General features: G+C 42.1%; 4 protein-coding genes and 1 long non-coding RNA gene across 10 annotated transcripts in view; 2 read left to right on the plus strand and 3 right to left on the minus strand.

The window, feature by feature from the left end:
• Positions 1 to 27,806, plus strand: part of LOC122871885 (NACHT, LRR and PYD domains-containing protein 12-like) — a 232,788-nt gene that overhangs the window by 127,668 nt on the left and 77,314 nt on the right.
• LOC122871920 (gastrula zinc finger protein XlCGF57.1-like) overlaps positions 1 to 27,806 on the minus strand; it is a 133,924-nt gene that overhangs the window by 58,653 nt on the left and 47,465 nt on the right. The gene's annotated exons all lie outside the window — the stretch shown is intronic.
• LOC122871919 (zinc finger protein OZF-like) overlaps positions 1 to 27,806 on the minus strand; it is a 38,475-nt gene that overhangs the window by 5,248 nt on the left and 5,421 nt on the right. The window contains exon 1 of one of the 2 annotated variants that reach the window (XM_044187534.1): positions 5,452 to 5,579. In XM_044187534.1, coding sequence (XP_044043469.1) covers positions 5,452 to 5,485 — 34 coding nt within the window. In that variant the 5' untranslated portion in view covers positions 5,486 to 5,579. Of the gene's footprint in view, positions 1 to 5,451; positions 25,384 to 27,806 lie in introns of those variants that run through there. The other variant, XM_044187535.1, reaches the window with a different exon arrangement.
• Positions 226 to 13,442, plus strand: LOC122872008. The gene is made up of 2 exons (XR_006376967.1): positions 226 to 348; positions 12,169 to 13,442. It is a non-coding gene; the product is annotated as an uncharacterized LOC122872008 (long non-coding RNA).
• LOC122871929 (gastrula zinc finger protein XlCGF57.1-like) lies at positions 6,386 to 27,070 on the minus strand. 4 transcript variants are annotated; one of them, XM_044187554.1, is made up of 2 exons: positions 26,933 to 27,070; positions 6,386 to 8,356 (listed from the first exon to the last, which is right to left on the minus strand). In XM_044187554.1, exons 1-2 carry the CDS (start codon positions 27,021 to 27,023, stop codon positions 6,672 to 6,674), a joined length of 1,776 nt encoding a protein of 591 aa, XP_044043489.1. In that variant the 5' UTR covers positions 27,024 to 27,070; the 3' UTR covers positions 6,386 to 6,671. The 4 variants fall into 4 exon arrangements, with proteins under 4 accessions (XP_044043489.1, XP_044043487.1, XP_044043488.1 ...); XM_044187552.1 differs by lacking the exon at positions 26,933 to 27,070 and adding an exon at positions 21,986 to 22,438; XM_044187553.1 differs by lacking the exon at positions 26,933 to 27,070 and adding an exon at positions 11,583 to 11,874.

Consider the following 27,806-nt stretch of genomic DNA (forward strand, 5'->3'; position numbering starts at 1 on the left):
TAGGACGCCGGGAGATAATTCAGATGCTAAACATTTTCAAATAAAGCGAACAGCGCAGAGTCTCTTCAGACAGGTCTGTCTGGACATTTGGACACTTTGGCTCCGTGAAAAATACAGTTTGGTCTCTATCGAAGCTACTCCGACTAGCACTGTGAGGCCGAGCTCCGTCTCCGTCTACTTCCTGCTAGCAAGCTGCGCTAACTTCCTTTAGCATTCTTGGCTAACAGGAGATGAGTCTGCGGTGAAACATCCCGAAAGTTCACACAAAGTCCGCTTCAACAGGTTTATCCAAACATACAGGCTCTGCTGGTTCACTCCGACTGGATCTTATGGTAACGCACGTGGTCCGTAACGGAAAGAGTTGTTGATGATGATGATGATCTTCTTCTTCTTCTTCTTCTTCTTCTTCTTCTTCTTCTTCTTCTTCTTCTTCTTCTTCTTCTTCTTCTTCTTCTTCTTTGGATCCAGCAGACTGGACGCTACATTGGCGTATTGCTGCCCTCTAGAGTCTGTGATTAATTCCCTTCAGATAGTAATTTATATTTTCTCATATAATCCACTACTGCGCATCAGTGTCTTCATTTTAGTAAAGTACGTAAAATGAAAACAGTTTCTCCAGCTGCTCCCAAGTCTTCTTCCTTTGAAGTGAGTAGTTTTCGGAAATGCCTACTTATAGATATAATCATATTTATATATATATATATATATATATAGAGAGAGAGAGAGAGAGAGAGAGAGAATATAAATGTAAATCCCACATACAACATTTTAAGTGGCCCTATCATACAATATCCAGTATTTTAATCACTGTAGGAACTGCTGATCCATAAGCCATGTATCCATAATCAATAACTGATCTAATCATTGTTCTATATATCATCATCACTGACTCTTTGTCAGATCCTGCCGCACACCTACGAACATTTATTTGTTCACACTTTAATGAGACCTTCTCTCTGTGTACTTTCCATGTCATCCTCTCATCCAAACACATTCCAAGAAACGTTTTTCAAGAGTTTCACCACATATTTGCAGATTTGGCAATTTCTTGGCATGCATTTTGTTTTGTCTGTGGATATTTTAAAGCCATTTAAATCATTGTCCCGCTCGATCACCTTCTCCAGAGCTCTGAATCTGAGTGAAAACAAAGGAGGTGGCCCTGTCGTCTGCAAATACGGAAAGACCAAATAATTGCTAAATATTACGTTGATTAAAACGTTAAAGAGGACAGGACTAATATCACTTTCCTTTCTCCACCACAAGTTCCCCAGATAACTCACTTCCAACCCTCACCTGTTGCATACAAATTCCTCAGTCCAGTTTAAACATTCTTCCTCTGATCGCAGCGTCAAATAATGCATTTGATAACCCTTCCTTCTGTGTTCAAAGTCAAGGGAGACTGCTATTACTGCTTCTTTGTTTGCTTTCTTGATATCAGTGTCAAAACCCAAGACAGAGTCCATTGTCTCCACTCTGATCTCCTTTTGTCCAGCAGCTGCTGTTATCAGGGCAATGGGCCTATAAGAGGACTGGGGTTACTTGGCTCCTTCCCGGGTTCATAAATTGGGATTATTACAGCACGTTTCCATTCCTTAGGAAGGAACAACACATTTCCCACACATTATTAATTAGGGCTCGCATTTCCTCCAGCACCAGCACTCCAGTGTGTTCGAACAGATGACACCTCAGTCCATCTCGACCTGGACCGGTGTCTTTGCCCTGATTTATTGCTCTTTTTAATTCCTCTGATGAGAAAAACACGTTGATAGCACCAGAATTATCCCAGTTAATTTGTAATTTGTTCTGTTGTTTGTCTAATATTTCCCCTCTCCTCCTATTATTCTCACTAACTCTGAGCTATGATTTGTTTTTATTCTTTTGCTTTTTCTTTATTATTTACAGCCTCTACACCATTGAGGTGCACTGCTGAAATACTCCTGCCATTCAATGAGCTCTTCAATGAGCACAGAAGTCTTTCCGACTGTTGTTCTTTGCTTCTTTTATTACATGTCTAGCTTTAGCTCGAAGTCTCTTGTATTCAACAGCGTAGCTCTCCAGCGGACGCCTTTTTAACTCTTTATATGCTCAGTTTCAGGCTCGGACCGCAGAGTTACATTCCTCATTCCACCACGGGACCGTTGTTCTTCTTTGGGGAATTCGTAGTCTTAGATGCAGCTTAGTTAGTGAGCGATTCCACTTATCTGCCCAATTCTCATTTTCGTAGTCACGTTTTTCTCAAATTCTGTCCAATTTGTCCTTTTTAAAATTAAGTCTTGAGGAAAAGTTGATTGGTTCCTCGGTTAAGCATCTACCAAATGTGCTTATTATTATTATTATTGGCGCATCACTTCCCATTGTATTCTGATCCATTATTTCCCACCCACTGATTAATGCCACTTCTGCTGATGTAATATCTACAAGGATGATATTGCCTGGCTTGTTTTGAACCACGCTGGTCAGCCATCATTTAACATGACTAGATTGTTCTTATCTATAAAATCTTCCAAAACTCTTCCATTTCTCTCTTTTTACGTCCTACCCAAACTACTGGTGCCCTAATCTCATCCATACTTTCCTGAAAGTAATTTGCTTCTAGATTAATTCAAGGATTATACAAATTAACAATATTGGACCACACCTCTGTTGCTACACAGTCCAATTCTGTTTTGATTTCAATCCTCCCGTATTGATTTCCTCCTAATTTGTTCTCTCTATCTTTTCTTTCATACGTATATCCTGATATTACAAAATCTAATCTTGGTTTTGACCATGTCTCCTCAATGCATTTCCATTCTTGCCCATTTGCAACTAGACTCTTAGCATTCCACTGCATAATGTGAGACTTTATGCAGACGCCGCTAATCATCGTCATAATCTGCATCTCATTTGTCCTTCACTGTCCTGGGAATAAGTTAATTCCCACATCTCATGTGGATGTATTCCCTTAAAGCCTAACCATTTCTCTGCAGCAGAGGATATTTCTCGAGCTACATCTGATTTTTTTGTTCGCTGCAAGTTTTACTCTCCACATTGCTTCGACCATAAATGCTAATAGCGCCTTTCTGTTAACCGCCACTGAGTCAGCATTAGTGGGTATAACAATTCCCCTTGTTGGGTCTCTGCTAACAGCATTAGCTTGCACTTGTCTGGCTCCATCTGTAGCTTCCATGCTTCTCACTGCTTCTGCATAGTATACACGGTTTTCCTTCCTTATTCTCTCTCATTAATTAGGGCATCCTCTGTAGGAAGCTGGATGATTGCCTCCACATCCTGTGGGCACGGGCTGGCCAACAACAGGACTACTGATTTACAACCAGTTCTACAAGATTCAAAATCCGGGCTAATTTCCTTCTTTGCAGAGGACTCACCGCCACACAACGTCGTTTGGTTTTATTGGCGGACTACAAAACAACGATAAAGGTGCTGCCACCTACTGTAGAGAAGCGTGTAACATCATGACTTTATAAAGAAGTTATACTGTGGATATTAAACCTTTTTGGTCGAAATATTGAAATAAAGCCCTTTGAACCTGTAATAGTTTGTCTCCTGTCTCTATCAGACCTTTGATGCTCCGCTCCCTTCACATATCGACAACTCTGCCCTTCAGTCTTTCTACACTGAATTTCCTACAACCCACATTTTCAACAGATTCCTTACAGTTACAAGTCTCACATTTAAAGATCCTCTCGGACTGTTTGTCCTGATTTTATACTTTGTATTGCAGCAGCAGAATCTGAACATATCACTGCTTTAACTGGTTTAACCTCCTCTACCCACTGAAGACTGATGCTGTGTTTACTGATGCCCTGTTTGAGGTTCTCGAACACTTCCAGGGCCAGTAACGTTAATTTACAAACCAGGATTCGCTTCAAAACTGAAGATCTAAGATGGATCGATAACGTTACCAACTTTAAACTTGGAAGCTGTAACTTTTGCCATTTTTATGTTGCTTTACTGTTTATTATGCAGCTCAGCCTGTTGAACTTTGGGCCGGGTCATCAAAATGAACGTCCTGATTAATAGCAGAGAGGTTGGGGGTGGATGAAAGAGGGTGAAGCGTCTCCCATTAAGAGAGACGCTGTGCGCATTTACACAGGAGGCACAGCAGCGTAACTTAACTGATTATTTAAATCTCCCGACAGGATCTAATGTTACACAATGTCCTGTGTTCTTCACACACAGTCCAGGTTCACAGTGAAACTGGAGTAAAGCAGTCGTCTTCCTGATAAATCCTGAGCTCCATCACAGCTGTCTAAACAGCTGTATTTCAGAAGCTAAAAGTTGAATTGTGTTTCCTCCGTCCTGTCAAGTTTATAACTGCAGTTTTTACTTAAATGTCCCATGATATTGGCCGTGACATTACTGTGCACATGGAAACGTTTAAAACGACTGACAGCAGCCTCTCAGCCTCTCAATTGTTAAAGAAAACACTCACAGATCAATAAAGAAATCACCTGGAAAGCTCACGCTGCCAGGGACCGGTAGAGGTGGAGAGAAATGCTGGTGCGGGTCTCTAAATCTGGGAAATAATTTGTTCATGTGGATGATTTATACATAGGCTACATTTGGTACTTGTTCATTTGAAGTCTCTGGTCCATTTACCGCTACAAAGACACACTACATGCGCACTTCTGAAATGAATCTGGCGCCCTTGACCAGAGATATTCTTCATATTTTCTGAACATCAGCGTAGGGAACTACAATGGTTAAAGGGGCACCAAACTGTGTAGGTGCAATCAATTAATTATGGCTATCAGAATTATCAAAGATCATTATAAATTATAAGTTTAATTAATAAAGTTCATCAGGCATCACTCACAAGGAAGAGAAATGATAGCCAATCACTTAACTGAGTATCATGAAATATACTATACTATCAATTTAAAACTCTGATTAATAATTGAATTAATAACTATAACCAAAACTACCATTAATAGCTAGTAGGCTGAATGATTTGGAGTTCAACATAGCATTACCAGCATACCAGCATTATTATACACAAGCATTTATTAATATAATAAAAGCAAAACACACAATAAAATGCACTTTCTACAGGTGTGTGTGTGTGTAGGAGAAAAACAAAATGGATGCCTGGATTCAAAATGGCGGCAGAGGACTCATGGTTAGACAAAGAAAGTAAATTCAAAATGGCGGCTTAGGCCATGTTTGAGAAAGTGTGTGTGTTAAAAGCTAAACTGGAGTGTATGTGTGAACCGTTTAGGATAATGGTGCCAGGTTAGAAAAGGAGGATAGTTAAGTTTGCATACATACTGTGTAAAACACCACTATCGTCAACTCAGCATGTGGCTACCAAAACAGTGAAAACACATCACAACATTACAAAAATAAAACTCAATGAACCAAATCAACACATATACAGTCACAAAACTAACAGTCTTGTGCTTAGTGGTGTACAGTGCTATGCTACGTATTGCCCAGTTGTTACGTTACCAGTCTGTAAAGGAAGAAAAGGTTGCTTTGACATGCTCCTTGTTAGCCGGTGGTCTGTCTGTTGTGAATGAGCCAGACGAGGAAGAATCGTGGAGAAAAGTCTTTGATTGTGCAGATGAAGGAACTGGTCGCTCCATCCGTTGTTCTCATCAGTTCAGTTAGCTCGGCGTTAACTTGCTTGTTGCTCCTTTAGCTTGTTAAAGTTAGCGGGTCGTAGCCGCTGGCACTAACTGAGCTTTGTTGCAGTAATCGCAGAAAGAGAGAGAGTTCAGTTCTGCTGTGTGTCTGCTGGTTAGCAATTCCTGGTGAAAGACAACAATAGCCCACTGATCGTTTTATTGATGTGGTGACATCACGGGTCACAGGCTAGACTGACCGATGGTAGCTGGATCCATGAAGGGAGTTCACACCAAGGTGTGAATATCTGGGGATTGTGGGAAACTGAGTTCAATGGCTCAGTTTCATAACAAAAGTTCAGTTTAAGTCACACAAATGAACAAATTAATCTGTTATGTCCCAGTGGTCCCAACATCAGTATGTCAACATAATAACACAAACATTTCCTATATGAGTTTTTCCATTCACCCGTTTCTTATGTCACTATAGATTCAATTACATGAGTTTATGAACATGAACATTATGGTGGACTACGACATTTTGGCAACACTTTACTTGGATAGTCCACCTACAGATAGGTTACAGAGTATTTCAACTGTTAAGCCGTTGTCTGTAGATGTTTAACAGATTATCAATGAGTATATGTGACAATTCATGCACAATTCGTGTTTTTTGTGCCTAAACCTAACCATACCTTTATTTGTTGAACAGATGAATTGTTAAATCTGAACTAATAAGCTGTTGAAATGTTACAAATACTCAATTAACTATCTGTAGGCGGACTATCACAGTAAAGTGTAACTGACCATTTTTTAAAAATCATTTGAAACAAGCCACAAACTGTTTGTTTTAGGTTCGAGCACATTTGCAAGTATTTTACTTCACTTCATGCATAATGATTATTTACAGCTGAATCATTTACAATTAATGCTACAGATGCGAATCACTAGTCGCATCAATTCAAGGCCAGGAAAAGCTGAAAAGATGAAGCATGATTTATTTAGGAGTCTGTATCATAATTTTGAACTGATTTTGAGCCAAGTCTTGCCCTCAGTACTTCAATCCTGCTGGAAAGAATCGGCTAAACAAGCATCTCTGCAGCTTCATTTACTTCCGCTGCTCTCACCAGCACACTTGTGTCTTTTGAAAACATGAAGCCAAGTGAATCTTTTACCACAACTTGAACAACTAAATGGTTTCTCCCCTGTGTGGATTCTCATGTGTTGTGTCAAGTGTGTCTTTTGTGAAAATGCTTTACCACAGACAGAACAACTGAAGGGTTTCTCCCCTGTGTGGATTCTCATGTGCCTCACAAACTCTACTCTCCAATGAAAAGTTTTTTTACAAACTGAGCAACTAAATCGTTTCTCTCCTGTGTGGATTCTCATGTGTTGCGTCAAATGTTCGTTTTGTGTAAATCTTCTACCACAAACAGAACAACCAAACGGTGTCTCCCTTGTATGGACAGTCAAATGTTGTCTCAGAGTTTCATTTCTTGCAAATCTTGTACCACAGACAGAACAACTAAATGGTTTTTCTCCAGTATGTATTCTCATGTGTTGGGACAAATTGTGTCTGAGACTGAAACTTGCTTTACAAACTAAACATATGAAAGGTTTTTCTCCTGTATGAACTCTTAAGTGTGAAGTCAAATTTGAGCTTTGTGTGAATCCTTTACCACAGACAGAACAACTGAAGGGTTTCTCCCCTGTGTGGACAGTCAAGTGTCGTCTCAGATTTCCTCTAACTACAAATCCTTTACCACAAACAGAACAACTAAATGGTTTCTCACCAGTATGCATTCTCATGTGTTGAGATAAGTTTCTTCTGCGACTGAAACTTCTTTTACAAACTGAGCATGTGAAAGGTTTTTCTCCTGTATGAACTTTTAAGTGGGTGGTCAAATGTGAGCTTTGTGCGAATCCTTTACCACAGACTGAACAACTGAAGGGTTTCTCCCCGGTGTGGACAGTCGAATGTCGTCTCAAGTCCTCCTTTCGTGCAAATCTTTTACCACAACCAGAACAACTGAAGGGTTTCTCCCCCGTGTGGATTCTCATGTGCCTCACAACATCTCCTTTCCGTTGAAAAGTTTTTTTACAAACTGAGCAACTGAAACGTTTTCCTGTTGAATGAAGTCTCATATGAGTCGTTAAGGAGGTCTTCCCGGAGTATCTTTTACCACAAACTGAACAACTAAATGGTTTCTCTCCTGGTTGGAGTCCATCTTGTTCCTGCAGATGTCCCTTGTGACCAACGCTTGTAGCAGATTCAGAGGAGCTACTTGATGTTTTTCCAGTATTACATTCCTGATCACTTACAGGTACTTCATTGTTTTGCAGAGGGTTTAAACCTGACTGAGGTTCCCTGGTCTCCTCCCAATCACAACTGTCATCAGTCTCAGGTTCAGAGGAGTCTGACATCTTGTCACAAGTAGCTGGTTGTAAATGTGTATCTGGATCTGAGATCCTGGCTAGTTCTGGTCCTCCACTGTCCTCTCCATCAGCTTCTGTTTTTATCTGTTCAGTTAGTTTTTGATGAAGCTGTGAGGACTGAGGTTTCTCTTCATTGTCTTCTTCACTCTTCACAGGGACAGGAGTGAATGTGATCTTGGTGATATCCGCCTCCTCCAGCCCTCGAAGCTGCTCTCCCTCCTGACTGGTCCAGAGTTCCTCCGGTTCCTCTTTAATGTGTGGGGGCTCTGGTGGGTCCTCCTGGTCCAGACTGGGGCTCCAGTCCTGCTGCTCAGGGGGATCCTCTTCTTTACTCACCAACAGCAGCTGGATGTCTGTGGAGAATAATGAAATACAAACACACGTTTCAGAAAACTGTCATTTCCTGTTAACATTTAAACCACTGACAGCACTACTTTCTTAAACGTGTGGAGAAATGATGCACATTTTGTACAACATATCTGGAAGTAATTCAAACTAAAACAAACTACAAGCATATTGTGCGCTTTGCATTTCGTCAGAGCAGAAATGCCATAAAATGACTGCGATCAAGGCAGCTGTGACTCCATGCTCATGTTATGTGCACATGTAAACCCACTGAGTTCAAATAAACCTCTCAGCTGAAGATAGAAAAGTGTTTTACTGCTGAAGAATGTGAAGAACAAAATATATTTAGTCAAATGCATTTATGTCAAAAGTGAGAAAAAGTTACATTTTTTCTTCTCTATACAAGAAACTATGACTTCAGGTTCCCCTGGGTCCACATCAGCGAAGACCTGACCTGGACTCACCACACCAACACCATCACAAAGACAGCGAGACCACAGTTCTTCCTCCGCAAATTGAGGTGGCTCCACATGAACTCCAAGATACTCTGCAACTTCTACAGGTGCACCACTGAGAGTATCCTGACTGGCTGCATCACCACTTGGTGTGGCAGTTGCACCACCCTCAACTGTAAGGCTCCACAGAGGGTGGTGAAAACTGCTCAGCACATCACCAGGACGGAACTGCCATCCATGGAGGTTTAATTTTAAAAAACAAATCTACATTTTTATTCTTTAAATTGCAAACATTAATATATTATCTGTCAAAACTATACCCATTTAGTTCATTTAAGTGCCATACTATATTCTGGGTTTGTTTCTGTGGTTGTCCCAGGCCAGGAATAAGCACATCGAATCCAAAAATAATAAAGAATATGTACGATATGTTAGTTAAATTACAGTTTGTGCAAAATATTACATGGGAATGTGCAAAAGTTTACAGTATTACTGTACTATAACGGCTGTTCTTGTGGCATAAGGTTTGGTCCCGCAGCCTTCTGCCAGAGTCTCTGAAACAATGTGTCCAGGGTGGGAGGGGTCAGCCACAATCCTGCTCACCTCAGGGTCCTGGAGGCGTACAGGTCAAGGGAAGGTGGATTGCAGTCCGCTCTTGTCCTTGGCAGTGGCAGCGAGATACCAGATGGTGATGGAAAAAGGTGAGGATGGACTCAATGATGGCGGAGCAGAAGTGCATCATCATTGTCTTTGGCAGGTTGAATTTCTTCAGCTGCCGCAGGAAGTACATCCTCTGCTGGGCTTTCTTGGTGAGGGCACTGATGTTCCGCTCCCACTTGAGGTCCTGGGTGATGATGGTGCCCGGGGAGCAGAAGGACTCCATAGTGTCGACAGGGGAGGTGATGGGGCTGGGTTCTTCCTGTAATCCACAACCATCTCCACTGTCTTAAGAGTGTTGAGCTCCAAGTTGTTCTGACTGCACCAGGTGGTCATTCTCCCACCTGAAGGCAGACTCATCCCCATCAGAGATGGGCCCAATGAGGGTGGTGTCATCTGCAAACTTCAGGAGTTTGACGGACTGGTGACTGGAGGTGCAGCTGTTGTTATACAGGGAGAAGAGCAGAGGGGAAAGAACTCTTGAGAAGAAGAGGCCTTGGGGCGAAGCAGTGCTGATGGTCTGGGAGTCAGAGACATGTTTCCCCAGCCTCACGTGCTGCCTGCTGTAGAAGAGGAAATCTGTGATTCATAGTCAACAGAACAGGTGGAGTCAGGTGCGCTCAGCAGGGAGAGCTTGTTCTGCAGCAGAGCCGGGATGACGGTGTTGAAAGTGGAGCTGAAATCCACAAACATGATCCTGATGTAGGTTCCTGAGGAGTCCAGGTTCTGGAAGATGAAGTGGAGGGCCATGTTTACTGCATCGTCTACAGACCTGTTGGCTCTGTAGGCGAACTGCAGGGGGTCCAGGAGTGGGTCTGTGATGGCCTTCAGGTGGGGACAACACAAGGCGCTCAAAAGCAGGCTGGCACATAGCATGTCTCCAGTGAGGTGTTGAAGATGTCTGTGAACACCTTAGACAGCTGATCGGCACAATGCTTCAGGGATAGTCTGGTCCAGCTGCTTTGCGGGGGTTCTGCCTCCTAAACAGTGCAGGAGGTCGAGCACACTGCAGACTGGAGACTCTGAGGTCAGTTCTAAGTACAGTACTTAAATACAAACTTGAGGTACTTGTACTTTACTTGAGTATTTCCATTTTCTGCTACTTTATACGTTTACTCCACTATATGTCAGAGGGAATTATTTCACTTTTTACTAAGGGTGTGTCGATTGATTGGCCACTGATCATAAACAACCGATATTCGTTGGTCTTCACAAAAGCAGATCAGAAGAGCCGATCAGATGACGCAATGCCGCCCAGGTATATTATCGGCCAGCGAGTGAGTGTTCGCAGAAAAGCACAGAGAGAGAGAAACGTTAACTGGTATTACATTAGAAGAAGCGGACATGGTGGATATTTTACAAGCATGGACACGCAACTGTGAAAAGTGAGCACACCTGGTTGGTGACAATGTCATTCGGTACCACGTTGGTTTCAATCGTTTCGATAGGCTAAGCAGAGTGTTGCATCGCATCATTTCGCCTGTCTTGCCCAAAAAGTGACACTTGAACACAGACTACAGCGAACGCCAACTAGCACGTACATTCTGCGCCTGCGCAAGAGGTAATAACTCTCCATACCAGCAGGTGGCGGTAGTCTGCATTCGTCATTCAGAAAAGAACACTGGACTGCAGATATAAACAAACGGTGCAGAAGACACCACAAAAACTAGGGCTACAGACGCTTGAATGTTTGTGATAAACTGAAAGACGAAGTGTTTCCTTTATGGGTTGAGAAAATTCTATTTCTGAAGCTGATCTTATAGACCATGATGCACTGCTGCAGGTTAAACTACCCAACAGTATATAAAGCAGTTAGAATGAGCTCAGCCTGAAACATCTGCAGCAGTAAAATGCAACACACACATTAATGCAGCAGGAATATGAATCCAGAAACATCAGATATAATAAAACACTGACAGGAAGCGTTTTACTGCACAGGGACGACTCTCACTGTCACACTTTAAGTTCATGTTGCTGATAATACTCACAGACTTTTACTGCAGTGGAGTATTTTCACAGAGTGGTGTCAGTACTTTTACTGCAGTAAAGGATGTGAACACTTCTTCCCCCGCAGCTGGTTTCCCAGCAGTTTAAAGTGAAACAACAAGTAAAGTGCACAAACCTGCTCTGTGCAGCCGGACTTCAGGCTGGAAAACAGCGTCCAGTAGTTTGCGTTGTCCACAAAGTTCCTCCTCGTTCTGGATTTTAAACATTTTCACAGCTTCACAGCAGCTTTTCCTCCAGACTCACTCCGTTAAAAACTGTCTGCTCACTCTGATGCGCGCTGTGTTGCTAAGTTACATCACGTTCGCGTCCGTCTACTTCCTGCTAGCAAGCTAAGCTAACTCCATTAGCTCCGTAGGACGCCGGGAGATAATTCAGATGCTAAACATTTTCAAATAAAGCGAACAGAGCAGGAGTCTCTTCAGACAGGTCTGTCTGGACATTTGGACACTTTGGCTCCGTGAAAAATACAGTTTGGTCTCTATCGAAGCTACTCCGACTAGCACTGTGAGGCCGAGCTCCGTCTCCGTCTACTTCCTGCTAGCAAGCTGCGCTAACTTCCTTTAGCATTCTTGGCTAACAGGAGATGAGTCTGCGGTGAAACATCCCGAAAGTTCACACAAAGTCCGCTTCAACAGGTTTATCCAAACATACAGGCTCTGCTGGTTCACTCCGACTGGATCTTATGCTAACGCACGTGGTAGGTAACGGAAAGAGTTAGCATGTTAGCCTCGGTAAGTTTCACCTGCTTCCGGTGCCAACTCTTTGCTGATTTTCAAAATAGAAGTGACCAAACTTTTACAAATAGACCCTTATCTCTTTGATGGTAGAAATACCCAGATCCTTTACTCAAATGCCACAAAGTCAAGTAAAAGTAAACAGTACAATCGGACTGATTGTAATATCTGACGGCATCACATGACTCTTACATACTCTGCTTCCTGACTTCCTGTGACCTATCTCACCACTACAGGACTTTTCAAAACAAAGTTGCAAAGTGCTTCACATGTGGTTGAAACAGTATTAAAACATTTCAGGACTGAGGCAAATAAAATCAGACACTTAAAATAAACGCCCAACAATAAAGATAAGAACAACAACAATAATAAAAAAACAGATAAGACATGTTGGAAATAAAACAGCATTAATAAAATGCTTTTTTTTAAAGCAATCTGTTTTGAGATGTCACATATTCTGCAGCCTCAGATCCTCAGGCAGAGCTGACCGCTACTGCTACTGCCTGTAATTTGAGTTTGAGTTTAACTGCTCTTGTATGGTTTCTGTTTTATTCTATTCTTAGTTTTATATTATATACTTATTATTATTAATTTTATATGGGTCTATTTATCTGTACTTATTTCTGTCTTTGTGCTGCTTTAACACCTGAATTTCCCCTCTGGGGGATCAATAAAGGATTATCTTAACTTAAATCATCAAGTATCTGTTGGGCAGCAGAATGGCCCTGTGGATGTTATTTCATACTGTGTATTATATTATTTGATTATAATTACTGAAATATTAACATGTAAGCAGCATTTTGATGTTGTAGTTGGTCGAGGTGGAAATAAATGCAACTACTTTATGTTCTGTTGGATAGTTTAATCTGTAACAATCCTTCAAGAGACTAGTGTTGACCCACCTGAAGGACATCACAGGTCGATGATGCAGACCTTCAGGTTTCTGGGATCCACAATCTCCCAGGACCTAAAGTGGGCGTCCAACATCGACTCCATCATCAGGAAGGCCCAGCGCAGGATGTACTTCCTGTTCCAGCTCATGAAGTTCAACCTGCCTCAGGAGCTGCTGATCCATTTCTACTCTACAATAATCCAGTCTGCTCTCTGTTCATCCATCACTGTCTTGGCCAATGAAGCTGATTTTGTTATTAAGTGAATACCGTCAATTCTAATAACTAGTTCAATCCGGCTGAATAAATGTCTGACACATTATTAAAAAAAAAGATATATTTTTCATCTTATGACAGCAGCAGGTCTGTTCAGCTGACTGGACTGCAGGGTTTTTGTGGGTATGATTTTCCCCCTCTACTTGTCTCAAACCAGCCGTTCAGATCTTCAAGTGGCAGACTATGAATCGACCCCTGAATAAATCCTTTAAAAACATTTGAGTCTTAAAGTATAGTCTTTTATTGATCTATCAATCTCAAGATCTCAAAAACACATGTTTAAAGGGGTTAGTAGTGTCTTTTATTAAGTCCTAAAGTTTTTGGAACTGTTCCTTGCACAGAAACTACACAAAAATCATCAGAAATATTGTTTTAATGCTAAATCATGTTTCTCGTACTGTAGAGAATAAATACAGTGTAAAGTATAGAGTTCTACATGTATTATATGTGCATAGGTGACCCTATATTAGGAATAGTATGTGTTAAGATATAGGGCCAAAATGTTCAGTCTGCCAAGAAGACTCAGACTATTTATCAGACTACTACAGTCTGGTAATACTCAGTATCTTTCTTCTTGTCAACAAACCCCATGTGCAAATCAGTAAATGTATTGTGTGTGTATCGCAGCCTGATATACAGTATAAATATACACAGTATGTATATTACATTTGTATATATTTTGTCAGATCTCACACCAATTTATATTACTCAAACCTAAAGTTAAAAAAAAGAACATGGATAGAAAGTGTGGAAAAAGTGGCTCTGATGTCTCTGTAGTGTTTGTTAGATTTCCTTTAGGAAGCTAAACTCTGGTCTCAGAGATGAAATATAATATTTGTTGCTGCCACATTAGTTTGGTTGAAGGTAAGACTTGTTTTTTTATTGGACAGTCTAACAGCTGGGCTGCCTCTGTGGACTTCGGGTACCTTCAAGGTTCAGCTTTATTGTCTTTATGGTAACAAATGGTCTTTCAGTGTCCTTTAGGCTCTGCAGCTCATCTCAGCAATATCACTGACGGTCTGTAGATGGTACCAATGATGTTCTGGATGGTTTTAATCACACGCTGCAGAGTCCTCCGGTCCTGATCCGTGGCCAGTGGCACCTGGCAAAGACAGCAACTGCCACCGTGTAATGACCTGTTGTCCACGTCCCACAACAAGGTAGACTCTATGGTGAAGCAGTAAAAGCCCTGCATAAGGTAGCATCAGCAATCTGTAGAAAAAAAAAATCCACAAATGTGTACCATAATACAAATATCTCACTATCCACAAACATGTATTTTTTAAAAAGTCATGTAAAGTAATTTGTAGATTCATTTTTACACGTGAAACAGGTTTTGCACATTTGTAGATTGCTTCTTGTCAACTTGTGGGCCACATGACATTTGTGACTTCCCTCCTATTTATTTATAGTACTATTTGGTTTTCCAAATGATAAATAAACACTTAATAAAAATGTGTAATGCTTTAATATCTTCTATTGGTTTACAAAAAGTTTACGATGGATTCATATCATAAATCAACAGAAAATTAATCATTAAAAACACTGTATTTACTAATTTATGCCTGTTATTGAGCTTTTTATAACATTTTCTTAAAACAAATGAAAACATGTTTAAGCCGTGAGAATAGCATAACAAGTTTCTAGTTTCATTGTTTCAAAAATGTCACGTTATCAAGCTGGGGGACTCAGGGAACACAGGGGAAAGGACCCAATTGCAGACACTGAAGCAGAACAGGTATAGTTCAAAGATTTAATGAACACAAAAGGCTTACATGGACTTCAGAGAGGCAGTGGTCAAACCAGAGAAAGCAGTCCAAAACAGGCAAACAAGTCCAACAAGGTACAGGCAAAAATCCAGTCCAAATAAACCAGCTAGAAAATCCAAATACTGGAGTAGAAAGTCCAAAATCACAAAAAAAAAAAAACAATGGGGAAAGCACTAGAGTGCTTGACACAAAGGATGAAGACAAACTGACACAGAACAAGGTAAGTACACAGACTATATACACAGGTGAGGGCAGGATAACTCGACACAGGTGACACTAATTAGGGTGGAGCAAACAATCAAAACTGGAGGTAAAAACAAAGAAAGACAGGAAGTAAAACTTCACAACACACGAGGCAGCACACTTTAACAATTCTTATATGGTTATTAAAATCTTCTATGCAAAAGAAAAAAAGGCTTCAAATCATGCTCTCTAAACTAACACTGGTTTTCACACAAAACTCACAGAATCTCTACCTCTAACATAGAACAGAATAAAAGAAGGAACAAAAGGGCCTGGCATTCAACCCCCCCAACAAGACAACTCAAAACAAGAATAAGGAAAAAAGCACCCTATGCCCTACTGTGCCGTTTTATACAGGTGGAGCCCAGGAAGAAAAAAAAAAAAAATCAATCACGATGTGTGTCCTATCTGTGATGCAATAAAGACATTTGTTTATTAAAATATAAGGTAAAGTGATTGCAGTATGTTTTTGTGCCATTTTAACAGCATATTTTGTTGATTATGGGAATAATAATTGTGACATGAATTTTTCATATCGTCCCATGCCTAGACACAACTCGGATACCACAGGATGTTTTGCACAGAGAGGGATATAGAATCGAACCATTAGCATATGTTACACAGGTGCAGCAACCATTTGTACAGGATGCTGTGTTTTTGTCAACTGCTGATGCAGGTGCCACTATCAGAAAAAGGTGCAAACTGTCTTCTTGGAAACATACTTTTTTAATTTAATTCTCATTCTTTTGTGTCCGTTACTCATTGTTTGATTATTGTCCTTAATGTGTATCAGAGTTCTGTGGGGCGTCAATGGGGTGAGACGAGGCCATATTTCATTAGCCGGACCTCTCAACAGTACAAAACTCCCTCTTTGTGTTTCCACAGACTGTGTTTCCTTGCTGAGCCGGGGCGGAGGAATATGCCTTCGTAGTCACTTGGATAAACTGCAATAAACATACACACAAGTCCTGGGACTAAGATACCCAGTTGAAAAATTATTACAACAACCAACAACCCTTTCAACATACATTTGGCATCTGAGTACTGAATGGAAAAAGGCTGGGAAAAATCTGAACCTCTGCTTTAAAGGCAACTGCGTAAATCAACACATCAGCCGTCCAACTGTGTCAAAGCAAAGTTTGTCTAAAGATTTGTGAGTTCACCGAAATAACACAAATACAGTATGAGCAGTGTAAGAATCAACTGTTCATGTTTTACACATAATGAGATCAATTCAAGACCAGGAGAGTCCATTAAATTAGGAATATGTTGTGTTATTGGGAAGTCAAGTCATTCAATTCATAAATCACATTTTAAAACAACACATGCTGACCATAGTGCTGCATAGGCGACATAAAATACTCTTAGACAATATTAAATCAATGAATACATGTAATACCAAAAAGCACAGTTCCTGGAAAATGACCAAATAATGCAGACACAAATAAAAACAGAATTAAAATGACCATGTGGCTTCATCTCAGCTGAGAAAATTAAGCACGACTTATTTTGGAGTCTGTATCACAATTTTGAAGTGATCAGTGTTGAGCCAAGTCTTGCCATCAGTACTTCAATCCTGCTGGAAGGAATCGGCTCAACAAGCATCTCTGCAGCTTCATTTACTTCTGCTGCTCTCACCAGAACACTTGTGGGTTTTCATGTGAGAGTGAAGAGAGAATCTTTTATCACAAATGCTGCAACTAAATTGTTTCTCCCCTATGTGGATTCTCATGTGTGTGGACAAATTGCTTTTGTCACTGAAACTCGTTTTGCAAACTGAACAGCTAAATGGTTTCTCCCCTGTGTGGACAGTTGCGTGTCGTCTCAGATTTGTCTTGTGTGCAAATCCTTTACCACAGACAGAACAACTGAAGGGTTTCTCCCCTGTGTGGATTCTCATATGTGATGACAAATTGCTTCTGTTACTGAAATTTGTTTTACAAACTGAACAACTAAATGGTTTCTTCCCTGTATGGAGAATTGAATGTCGTCTCAGATGTATCATTTGTGCAAATCCTTTACCACAAAGTGAACAACTAAATGGTTTCTCCCCAGTATGTATTCTAATGTGTCTTGACAAATGGCCTCTGTGACTGAAACTTGTTTTACAAACTGAGCAGCTGAAAGGTTTTTCTCCTGTGTGAACTCTTAAGTGCGAGGTCAAATTTGAGCTTTGTGCAAATTTTTTACCACAGACAGAACAACTGAAGGGTTTCTCCCCTGTGTGGATTCTCATGTGCCGCTCAACATGTCCTCTCCATGGAAAAGTTTTTTTACAAACTGAACAGCTAAATGGTTTCTCTCCTTTTTGGATTCCATTGTGTTCCTGCAGATGTTCCTTGTGGCCAAAGCTTGTAGCACATTCAGAGGAGCTACCTGATGTTTTTCCAGTATTACATTCCTGATCACTTACAGGTACTTCATTGTTTTGCAGAGGGTTTAAACCTGACTGAGGTTCCCTGGTCTCCTCCCAATCACAGCTGTCATCAGTCTCAGGTTCAGAGGAGTCTGACGTCTTGTCATCAGTAGCTGGTTGTAAATTTTTATCTGGATCTGAGTTCCTGGCTGGTTCTAGTCCTCCACAGTCCTCTCCATCAGCTTCTGTTTTCATCTGTTCACTGAGTCTTTGATGAAGCTGCGAGGACTGAGGTTTCTCTTCATCATCTTCTTCACTCTTCACAGGGACAGGAGTGAATGTGAACTTGGTGATATCAGCCTCCTCCAGCCCTCGAAGCTGCTCTCCCTCCTGACTGATCCAGAGTTCCTCCGGTTCCTCTTTAATATGTGGTGGCTCTGGTGGGTCCTCCTGGTCCAGACTGGGGCTCCAGTCCTGCTGCTCAGGGGGATCCTTTTCTTCACTCACCAACAGCAGCTGGACATCTGGAGAATAATGAAATACAAACACACGTTTTAGAAAACTGTCATTTCCTGTTAACATTTAAACCACTGACACCACTACTTTCTTAAACGTGTGGAGAAATTATGCACATTTTGTACAACGTATTTGGAAGTCATTCGAACTAAAACAAACTACAAACATATCATGTACTTTGCATTTCGTCAGAGCAGAAATGCCATAAAATGACTGCGATCAAGGCATCTGCGATGCCATGCTCATGTTACGCGCACATATTTGGAACTAACTTGTGTTTAAGTATAATTTAAACTAGGCTCTTTACGAAAATGAGAGTAGAAAGTGTTTTGGTATATTTTTTTCGACGTGGAACTTCTCCTGCTACTCGGTCGGGGCACCGCTGCAGATCAGCTGTTTGGCCGCATTGTTTACACCAGGGAACAGCTGGTCCCCACTGAGATCTGGAGGAGGACACACCGAGGATGCAGAGGTGGAACGAAGCGGCGAGGGAAGAGAGAGTGGTCCAGACAAAAGAGACTTAAGAACAAGAGATTTAAGCCGTGTCTGCCTTCTCTCGTCATGGGCAACATGAGATCGCTGGCGAATAAAATGGACGAGCTAACGGCGTTAGCCCGGAGTCAGACGGAGTTCCGTAAGTGTAGTTTGATGTGCTTCTCAGAGACATGGCTACAACAGGATATCCCGGACCATAACGTTTCCATCGACGGCTTTCAGACTGTTCGTGCCGACAGGGATCACACCGAGAGCGGTAAGCGGAAAGGCAGTGGGCTTGCTGTTCTGGTTAACAACAGATGGTGTAACCCTGGTCACGTTACCATCAAGCAGAGTATCTGTAGCCCGGACATTGAACTGTTAGCTGTGGGACTCCGGCCATATTATCTGCCACGTGAACTCTCACATGCCATTGTTGTGGCTGTTTACATCCCCCCCTCTGCTAACCCGGCATCAGCGTGCAACGCCATTCACACCACCATAGCACAACTCCAGACTCAATACCCGAGTGCACTCTTAATCTCGGGTGACTTCAACCATGTCAGTGTTTCAACAACACTGACTAATTTCACACAGTATGTGAGTTGTCCTACTAGAGAGGAGAGGACACGCTGTATGCTAACGTTAAGGACGCATACAGCTCTTCCCCCCTCCCCCCTGTGGGTAGGTCAGACCACAGCCTGGTTTACCTTAAACCCTGCTATGTGCCTCTGGTTAAAAGGCAGCCCGCGACCACAAGGACAGTGAGGAGATGGTCAGGGGAGGCCTATGAGACACTGCAGGAATGTTTTAAAGGTGACAAACTGGGATGCACTCTGTGAGCCTCATGGAGAGGACATTGATGGGCTCACTGAGTGCATCACTGGCTACATTAACTTCTGTGTGGACTGCAATGTCCCAACTAAGATGGTCAATTGTTATCCGAATAACAAACCCTGGGCAACAAAGGACATCAAGGACATCCTGAATGTCAAGAGGAGGGCCTTTACCGATGGTAATAGGGAGGAGGTGAGGGCAATCCGACCTGAAGGTGAAAATCAGGGAGGCCAAGGAGAAGTACAGGAGGAAGTTGGAGTGGAAACTCCAGCAGAACAACATGAGAGAGGTCTGGAGCAGCATGAAGACCATCACTGGCTTCAGGCCGACTGGCAGCAGAGGAGTTGAAGGCAGCGTGGACAGGGCCAACGAACTTAATCTGTTCTTTAACAGATTGCTCATCCCCCCTCTAACTCAGCTGCTGTCGGCCCTCAAGCTCCTCTGAGTACTCTGCTCCCCCCTCCCCATCAGGCTAACGGCCCTCTTCACACTGACGACTCCCCACCTCCCCCACCTGTAACTTCTGCTGTGTGCCTGACTGTTGACCAGGTGAGAGGACAGCTGATGAAACTCCACTCAAACAAGGTTGCAGGCCACAATGGAGTTTGCCCCGGGGTGCTAAAAGCCTGTGCCCCCATGCTACGTGGAGTCCTTCAACATGTCTTCAACCTGAGCCTGTGTCTTCAAAGGGTCCCTGTGTCTTCTGTGGAAGACATCTTGCCTCGTTCCTGGCTCCAAGGACTACAGACCGGTGGCACTGACCTCCCACATCATGAAGACCCTGGAGAGACTAGTGCTGGAACAGCTGCGGCCCATGGTCAGACCCCTCCTGGACCCCCTTCAGTTCGCCTACCAGCCCAGGCTGGGAGTTGAGGACGCCATCATCTTCCTGCTTAACCGCATCCACACCCACCTGGACAAGCCGGCAGGCACGGTGAGGATAATGTTTTTTGACTTCTCCAGTGCTTTCAACACCATCCGGCCTGCCCCGCTGGGGGAGAAGCTGGCAGCGATGCTGGTGGATGCCCCCCTTGTGTCCTGGCAGACCACAGCACATGCGCCTGCAGCACTGTCTGTCGGACAGCGTGGTCAGCAACACTGGGGCCCATCAGGGGACTGTCCTCTCTCCCTTCCTCTTCACCATCTACACCACAGACTTCAGCTACCACACAGAGTCCTGCTGCCTTCAGAAGTTTTCTGATGACTCTGCTGTGGTGGGATGTATCAGCGGTGGTGATGAGTCTGAGTACAGGGCTGTGGTGGGGAACTTTGTCTCATGGTGTGAGCAGAACCATCTGCAGCTCAATGCGACAAAGTCTAAGGAGCTGGTTGTGGATCTACGGAGGGCCAAGGCACCAGTGACCTGGTTTCCATCCAGGGGGTCAGTGTGGACATTGTGGAGGACTACAAGTACCTGGGAGTACACTTGGACAATAAACTGGACTGGACCAAGAACACTCAAGCTCTGTACAGGAAGGGCCAGAGCCGCCTCTATTTCCTGAGGAGGCTGAGGTCCTTCAACATCTGCCGGACAATGCTGAGGATGTTTTATGAGTCTGTGGTGGCCAGTGCTATCCTGTATGCTGTTGCATGCTGGGGCAGCAGGCTGAGGGTAGCGGACGCTAACAGACTCAACAAACTGATCCGTAAGGCCGGTGACATTGTGGGGTTGGAGCTGGACTCTCTGGCGGTGGTGTCAGAGAGGAGGATGCTGGCCAAACTACACGCCATCTTGGACAGCGTCTCCCACCCGCTCCATGACGTGCTGTTCAAGCAAAGGAGCACCTTCAGCGGAAGACTCATCCCCCCACAATGCACCACAGAGCGCCACAGGAAGTCATTCCTGCCTGTGGCCATCAGACTCTTTAACTCCTCCCTCTAAGTGTCAGTCTGTATGACCCGAAGTCACTAAACTGGACATTGATCATTAACATCTCTGCAATACTTGAATAATTGTGCAATATTCTGTGTATTACCTCCATTACTGCTGTGCAATATCTTAATAATCTCAATAAGCTACACTTAACTTCCACTGCTTATAACTTATTACTTATATTATTACATTGTATTATTTTACTGTAATATCATCATCAACCGGTAAACCCACTTGGTACTTCACACTTATTTTATTTTATACTTATAACCACCTGGTACTTAATTTATTTTCTGACCTGTTTTTATAGTGTATCATATTGTTTGCTAGTACTTCTCCTGTGTGCACTGACGTAAAGGCGAGCTGCTGTAACAAAGAGTTTCCCTTCGGGGATCAATAAAGTATTTCTGATTCTGATACTGATCAACCTTCAACATCTGCAGCAGTAAAATGCAACAGACACATCAGATATAACAGGAAAACACTGACAGGAGCGTTTTACTGCACAGGGACGACTTTTAAAGTGAAACAACAAGTAAAGTGCACAAACCTGCTCTGTGCAGCCGGACTTCAGGCTGGAAAACAGCGTCCAGTAGTTTGCGTTGTCCACAAAGTTCCTCCTCGTACTCTGCTATCGTTCTTTCAAACAGCTCAAATATCTCTTCAGCAGCCGCACTTAGTCTCTGGCTGACAAAAGCTCTCAGCGTTTGGACTTTAGACATTTTTACAGCTTCACAGCAGCAGATTCCGTGAAAAATAGTTTGGTCTCTATCGAAGCTACTCCGACTAGCACTGTGAGGCCGAGCTCCGTCTCCGTCTACTTCCTGCTAGCAAGCTGCGCTAACTTCCTTTAGCATTCTTGGCTAACAGGAGATGAGTCTGCGGTGAAACATCCCGAAAGTTCACAAAAAGTCCGCTTCAACAGGTTTATCCAAACATACATGCTCTGCTGGTTCACTCTGACTGGATCTTATGCTAACGCACGTGGTCCGTAACGGAAAGAGTTAGCATGTTAGCCTCGGTAAGCACAATCGCTTCCGGTACCTCTTCTTCGTTGATTTTCAAAATAAAACTGACCAAAGTTTTATTTACGAGCCCTTATCTCTTTGATGGTAGAAATACCCATATCCTTTACTCAAATGCCACAAAGTCAAGTAAAAGTAAACAGTACAATCAAACAAAAGCACAATGTCATGTATTTATTAATGTATGCATACATATAATATAAAACAGACAATTCTACGTATAATTACTTCTATTATATAATATTCTGATGTTGTTGATTCTGATCTGACGGTATCACATTACTCTTACATACTATACTTCCTGACTATGTTCCTTTGCTTGAGATAGTATTGCAGTATTAGTTCAAGTACACCAAAGTTCTACTACTTTATATGTAATAATAATACTAATAATAATAATAATAAAATTTATTAATACAGAACTTTTCAAAATAAAAGTTGCAAAGTGCTTCACATGGTTGAAACAGTATCAGATCCTCAGGCAGAGCTGAGGGGCTCTGACCGGAAAAGCCCGCTACTGCTATTGCCTGTAATTTGAGTTTAATTGTGTATTAAGTACATTTTCACATGTATTCCATAAAGCCCACTTCAAAATACTGCATTCCAGTGTATTTATAGCATACTGTTGTGTACAATGATTAACGTGTGCTTAAAGATATTGCACTTGTACACTTTTTGGTATTAAAAAGTAATACACTTACATTAAAGTAGTATAAAACTAAAGAGGCAGGAAGACTCAGACAGACATCAAGTGGGGATCTTCCAAACTTTGTCCTTTTTTCTACTAAACTTCCTCTTTATGTTTCCACAGACTGTGTTTCCTTGCTGAGCGGAGGGATATGTCTTGATGGTCACTTGGAGGTTTGTTGCCGCAACAAAACAACTGCAATAAACATTCACACGAGTCTCGAGACGAAGATCAATTGAAGACTGAAGAACGATTACAGCAACCAACAACTCTCTCAACACACATATGGCATCTGAGTACTGTACGGAAACAGGCCGGAAACATCTGAAGCTCTGCTTTAAAGGCAACTGGGTAAATCCAACACATCAGCCTATTCAAGACCAGGAGAGTCCATTAGAAATACATTTTGTTATTGGGAGGTAAGTTAAGTCATTTCATTTATAAATCACATTTTAAAACAATACGTTGACCATAGTTGACATAAAATACTTTGACAATTTTAAATCAATGAATACATGTAAAACCAAGAAGCATAGTTCCCAGAAACAGACCCAATAATGTAGACACAAATAAAAACAGAATTAAAATGATCACGTGGCTTCATTTTAACTGAAAAGATGAAGCACAACTTATTTTGGAGTCTCTATCACAGTTTTGAACTGATCAGTGTTGAGCCAAGTCTTGCCCCCAGTACTTCAATCCTGCTAGAAGGATTCATTCATTTACTTCCGCTGCTCTCACCAGCACACTTGTGTTTTTTTATATGAGCGAGCTGAGTGAATCTTTTATCACAAATGCTGCAACTAAATGGTTTCTCCCCAGTGTGGACAGTCAAGTGTCGTCTCAGAGTTCCACTTCATGAAAATCTTGTACCACAGACAGAACAACTAAACGGTTTCTCCCCAGTATGCATTCTCATGTGTTGGGACAAATTGCTTCTGAGCCTGAAACTTGTCTTACAAACTGAGCAGCTGAAAGGTTTTTCTCCTGTATGAACTCTTAAGTGTGTGGTCAAAGCTGAGCTTTGTGCGAAGCTTTTGGCACAGACAGAACAACTAAATGGTTTCTCCCCTGTGTGGACAGTCAAATGTTGTGTAAGAGTTGTCTTTTGTGCAAATCCTTTACCACAAACAGAACAACTAAATGGTTTCTCCCCAGTATGCATTCTCATGTGCTGGGACAAATAGCTTCTAAGACCGAAACTTGCTTTACAAACTGAGCATGTGAAAGGTTTTTCTCCTGTATGAACTCTTAAGTGTGAGGTCAAAGTTGAGCTTTGCGTGAATCCTTTACCACAAACAGAACAACTGAACGGTTTTGCGCCCGTGTGGACAGTCAAGTGTTGTGTCAGATGTGTCTTTCGTGCAAATCTTATACCACAGACAGAACAACTGAAGGGTTTCTCTCCTGTGTGGATTCTCATGTGTTGTGTCAGATGTTCCTTTTGAGCGAATGTTATACCACAGACAGAACAACTAAATGGTTTCTCTCCTGTGTGGATTCTCATGTGCCTCACAACCTCTCCTTTCCATTGAAAAGTTTTTTTACAAACTGAGCAGCTGAAACGTTTTCCTTCTGAATGAAGTCTCATATGAGTCATTAAGGATTTCTTCCCGAGGTATCTTTTACCACAAACTGAACAACTAAATGGTTTCTCTCCTGGTTGGAGTCCATCTTGTTCCTGCAGATGTTCCTTGTGGCCAAAGCTTGTAGCACATTCAGAGGAGCTACTTGATGTTTTTCCAGTATTACATTCCTGATCACTTACAGGTACTTCATTGTTTTGCAGAGGGTTTAAACCTGACTGAGGTTCCCTGGTCTCCAACCAATCACAACTGTCATCAGTCTCAGGTTCAGAGGAGTCTGACGTCTTGTCATGAGTAGCTGGTTGTAAATGTGTATCTGGATCTGAGTTCCTGGCTGGATCTGGTCCTCCACAGTCCTCTCTATCAGCTTCTGTTTTCATCTGTTCAGTGAGTCTTTGATGAAGCTGTGAGGACTGAGGTTTCTCTTCATCGTCTTCTTCACTCTTCACAGGGACAGGAGTGAATGTGATCTTGGTGATATCGGCCTCCTCCAGCCCTCGAAGCTGCTCTCCCTCCTGACTGGTCCAGAGTTCCTCTGGTTCCTCTTTAATGTGTGGGGGCTCTGGTGGGTCCTCCTGGTCCAGACTGGGGCTCCAGTCCTGCTGCTCAGGGGGATCCTCTTCTTTACTCACCAACAGCAGCTGGACATCTGTGGAGAATAATGAAATACAGACACACGTTTTAGAAAACTGTCGTTTCCTGTTAACATTGAAACCACTGACAGCACTACTTTCTTAAAATCATCCAAACTAAAACAAACTACAAAGCACATCACACGCTTTGCGTTTCGTCACAGCAGAAATGCCATAAAATGACTGCGATCAAGGCAGCTGCGACTCCACGCTCATTTAATAAAAGCTGTGTATTATGGAGGCATTCATGTTTTACTAACTGCTCCTACTAACATTAATGCTACAACAGCTCTGCGATCGGTAGTAATGCTTCATTGACAACCTCTACGGAAGAAAAAGTAAATACATTAAAAGCCAGTTTGAAAGATCTACAAACATCGGTAACAGATTAAATTTCCATGGTTGATCACAAACGTTTGGCCTATATCCATTACAGACCACGACAAATTAAACAATGCGTTGATTTTTTCCCCTTTTGGCAATGTTTCTGTTATAGATGTTGGAGACTTTTAACCAGTTAAAGTCTCTTTACACAGAGCAAATAGGGACCAGCCTGTCATTGCCACTGACTGCTTCACTGTCAACTTCATTGTTGTGCACATGACAATAAAGACCTTCAGCTCTTTTAGTGGAAACTGGTTTTGTGAGGCAGAGGATGGCTTCCAGTGGTGGACTGTGACTAAATACATTTACCCAAGTACAGTTTTTATGTACACATTTAAGGTACTTGTACTTTACCTGAGTATTTCCATTTTCTGCTACTTTATACCTCCACTCCGCCACATGTCAGAGGGAAATATTGAACGTTTTACTTCACTACATCTGTCTGACAGCTTTAGTTACTTTTCAGATTCCTTCCTGTTCAGTGAAAACCACGTATCTCCAGATGTGATGATTTTGAATGATTGTGATACACCTGAAGGTTGAATGTTCCTGTATGGGTTGAGAAAATTCTCCCACCTCTTGACAGAGTCACATCATATAAGTAGCTGGGAGCTGAAATGTAGGATAAGCTGAAACTTGATATATGTGCAGCAGCCAAATATAAGACAGATAATGACAGCCGCCCTCTGCATGGGGCGCTGTGCAGATATGGCCTGTTGCAGCATAAAACACACACTAAGCATTAATTCCAATGTCTATTTTTAATTATTCTTTATTTATTTCCTAAATTCTTTTTTCTTTCACTTTATCTGAACATCCCTATTAAGTTCCATATAAACCCACTTGCAACTTCTGAGTCAAATAAATTTAAAAAACTACATCATCATTTTTGCTGTGTGATGTTTCTTCTTCTGATTGACAGTAAAAGTGTCATTTATGTAACAATCAGATTTGTCGATATAGTTATCCAAGTGCATATGTGACATGTAACATGTGCCTGCTGATCCCAGAAGAAGTTGCACAAAAACTTTCTACTGCTCTTTTTTTTTTAATCAAAATGTAAGTGATCCGCTGGTTAAGCGCTTCTTAAAATGAATTAAACAGCCTGTCGTGTCCTTGGCACCACAGTGGGATTGGAAATGTACTTAGTTACACTGAGAACAACAAGTAAAGTGCACAAACCTGCTCTGTGCAGCCGGACTTCAGGCTGGAAAACAGCGTCCAGTAGTTTGCGTTGTCCACAAAGTTCCTCCTCGTTCTGGACTTTAAACATTTTCACAGCAGCTTTTCCTCCAGACTCACTCCGTTAAAAACTGTCTGCTCACTCTGATGCGCGCTGTGTTGCTAAGTTACATTACGTTCGCGTCCGTCTACTTCCTGCTAGCAAGCTAAGCTAACTCCATTAGCTCCGTAGGACGCCGGGAGATAATTCAGATGCTAAACATGTTCAAATAAAGCGAACAGCGCAGAGTCTCTTCAGACAGGTCTGTCTGGACATTTGGACACTTTGGCTCCGTGAAAAATACAGTTTGGTCTCTATCGAAGCTACTCCGACTAGCACTGTGAGGCCGAGCTCCGTCTCCGTCTACTTCCTGCTAGCAAGCTGCGCTAACTTCCTTTAGCATTCTTGGCTAACAGGAGATGAGTCTGCGGTGAAACATCCCGAAAGCTCACACAAAGTCCGCTTCAACAGGTTTATCCAAACATACAGGCTCTGCTGGTTCACTCCGACTGGATCTTATGGTAACACAGGTGGTCCGTAACGGAAAGAGTTAGCATGTTAGCCTCGGTGAGTACAATCGCTTCCGGTACCTCTTCTTCGCTGATTTTCAAAATAAAACTGACCAAAGTTTTATTTACGAACCCTTATTTCTTTGTTAAAAATTAATGGTAGAAATGCCCAGATCATACTTAAGTAAATATATAAATACCGTAAAGTAAAATTAAACACTACAAAAGCTCAATCTCAGCATGTTATGTAATTATTAGTATACATATTAATACAGACAACTAACTATAATTATATAATGTTCTGGTGTGCACTGTTGTATCTGCC

The sequence above is a fragment of the Siniperca chuatsi genome, linkage group LG24 (assembly GCF_020085105.1).
Source record: "Siniperca chuatsi isolate FFG_IHB_CAS linkage group LG24, ASM2008510v1, whole genome shotgun sequence".
In the NCBI taxonomy this organism is placed as follows: domain Eukaryota; kingdom Metazoa; phylum Chordata; class Actinopteri; order Centrarchiformes; family Sinipercidae; genus Siniperca; species Siniperca chuatsi.

Coding starts and splice junctions, on each gene's coding strand:
- LOC122871929 (XM_044187552.1), bottom strand. CDS start 22,157: ATGTCTAAAGTCCAAACGCTGAGAGCTTTTGTCAGCCAGAGACTAAGT. Junction 8,357..21,985: donor AGTCCGGCTGCACAGAGCAG/GTTTGTGCACTT, acceptor TATTCTCCACAG/ACATCCAGCTGCTGTTGGTG.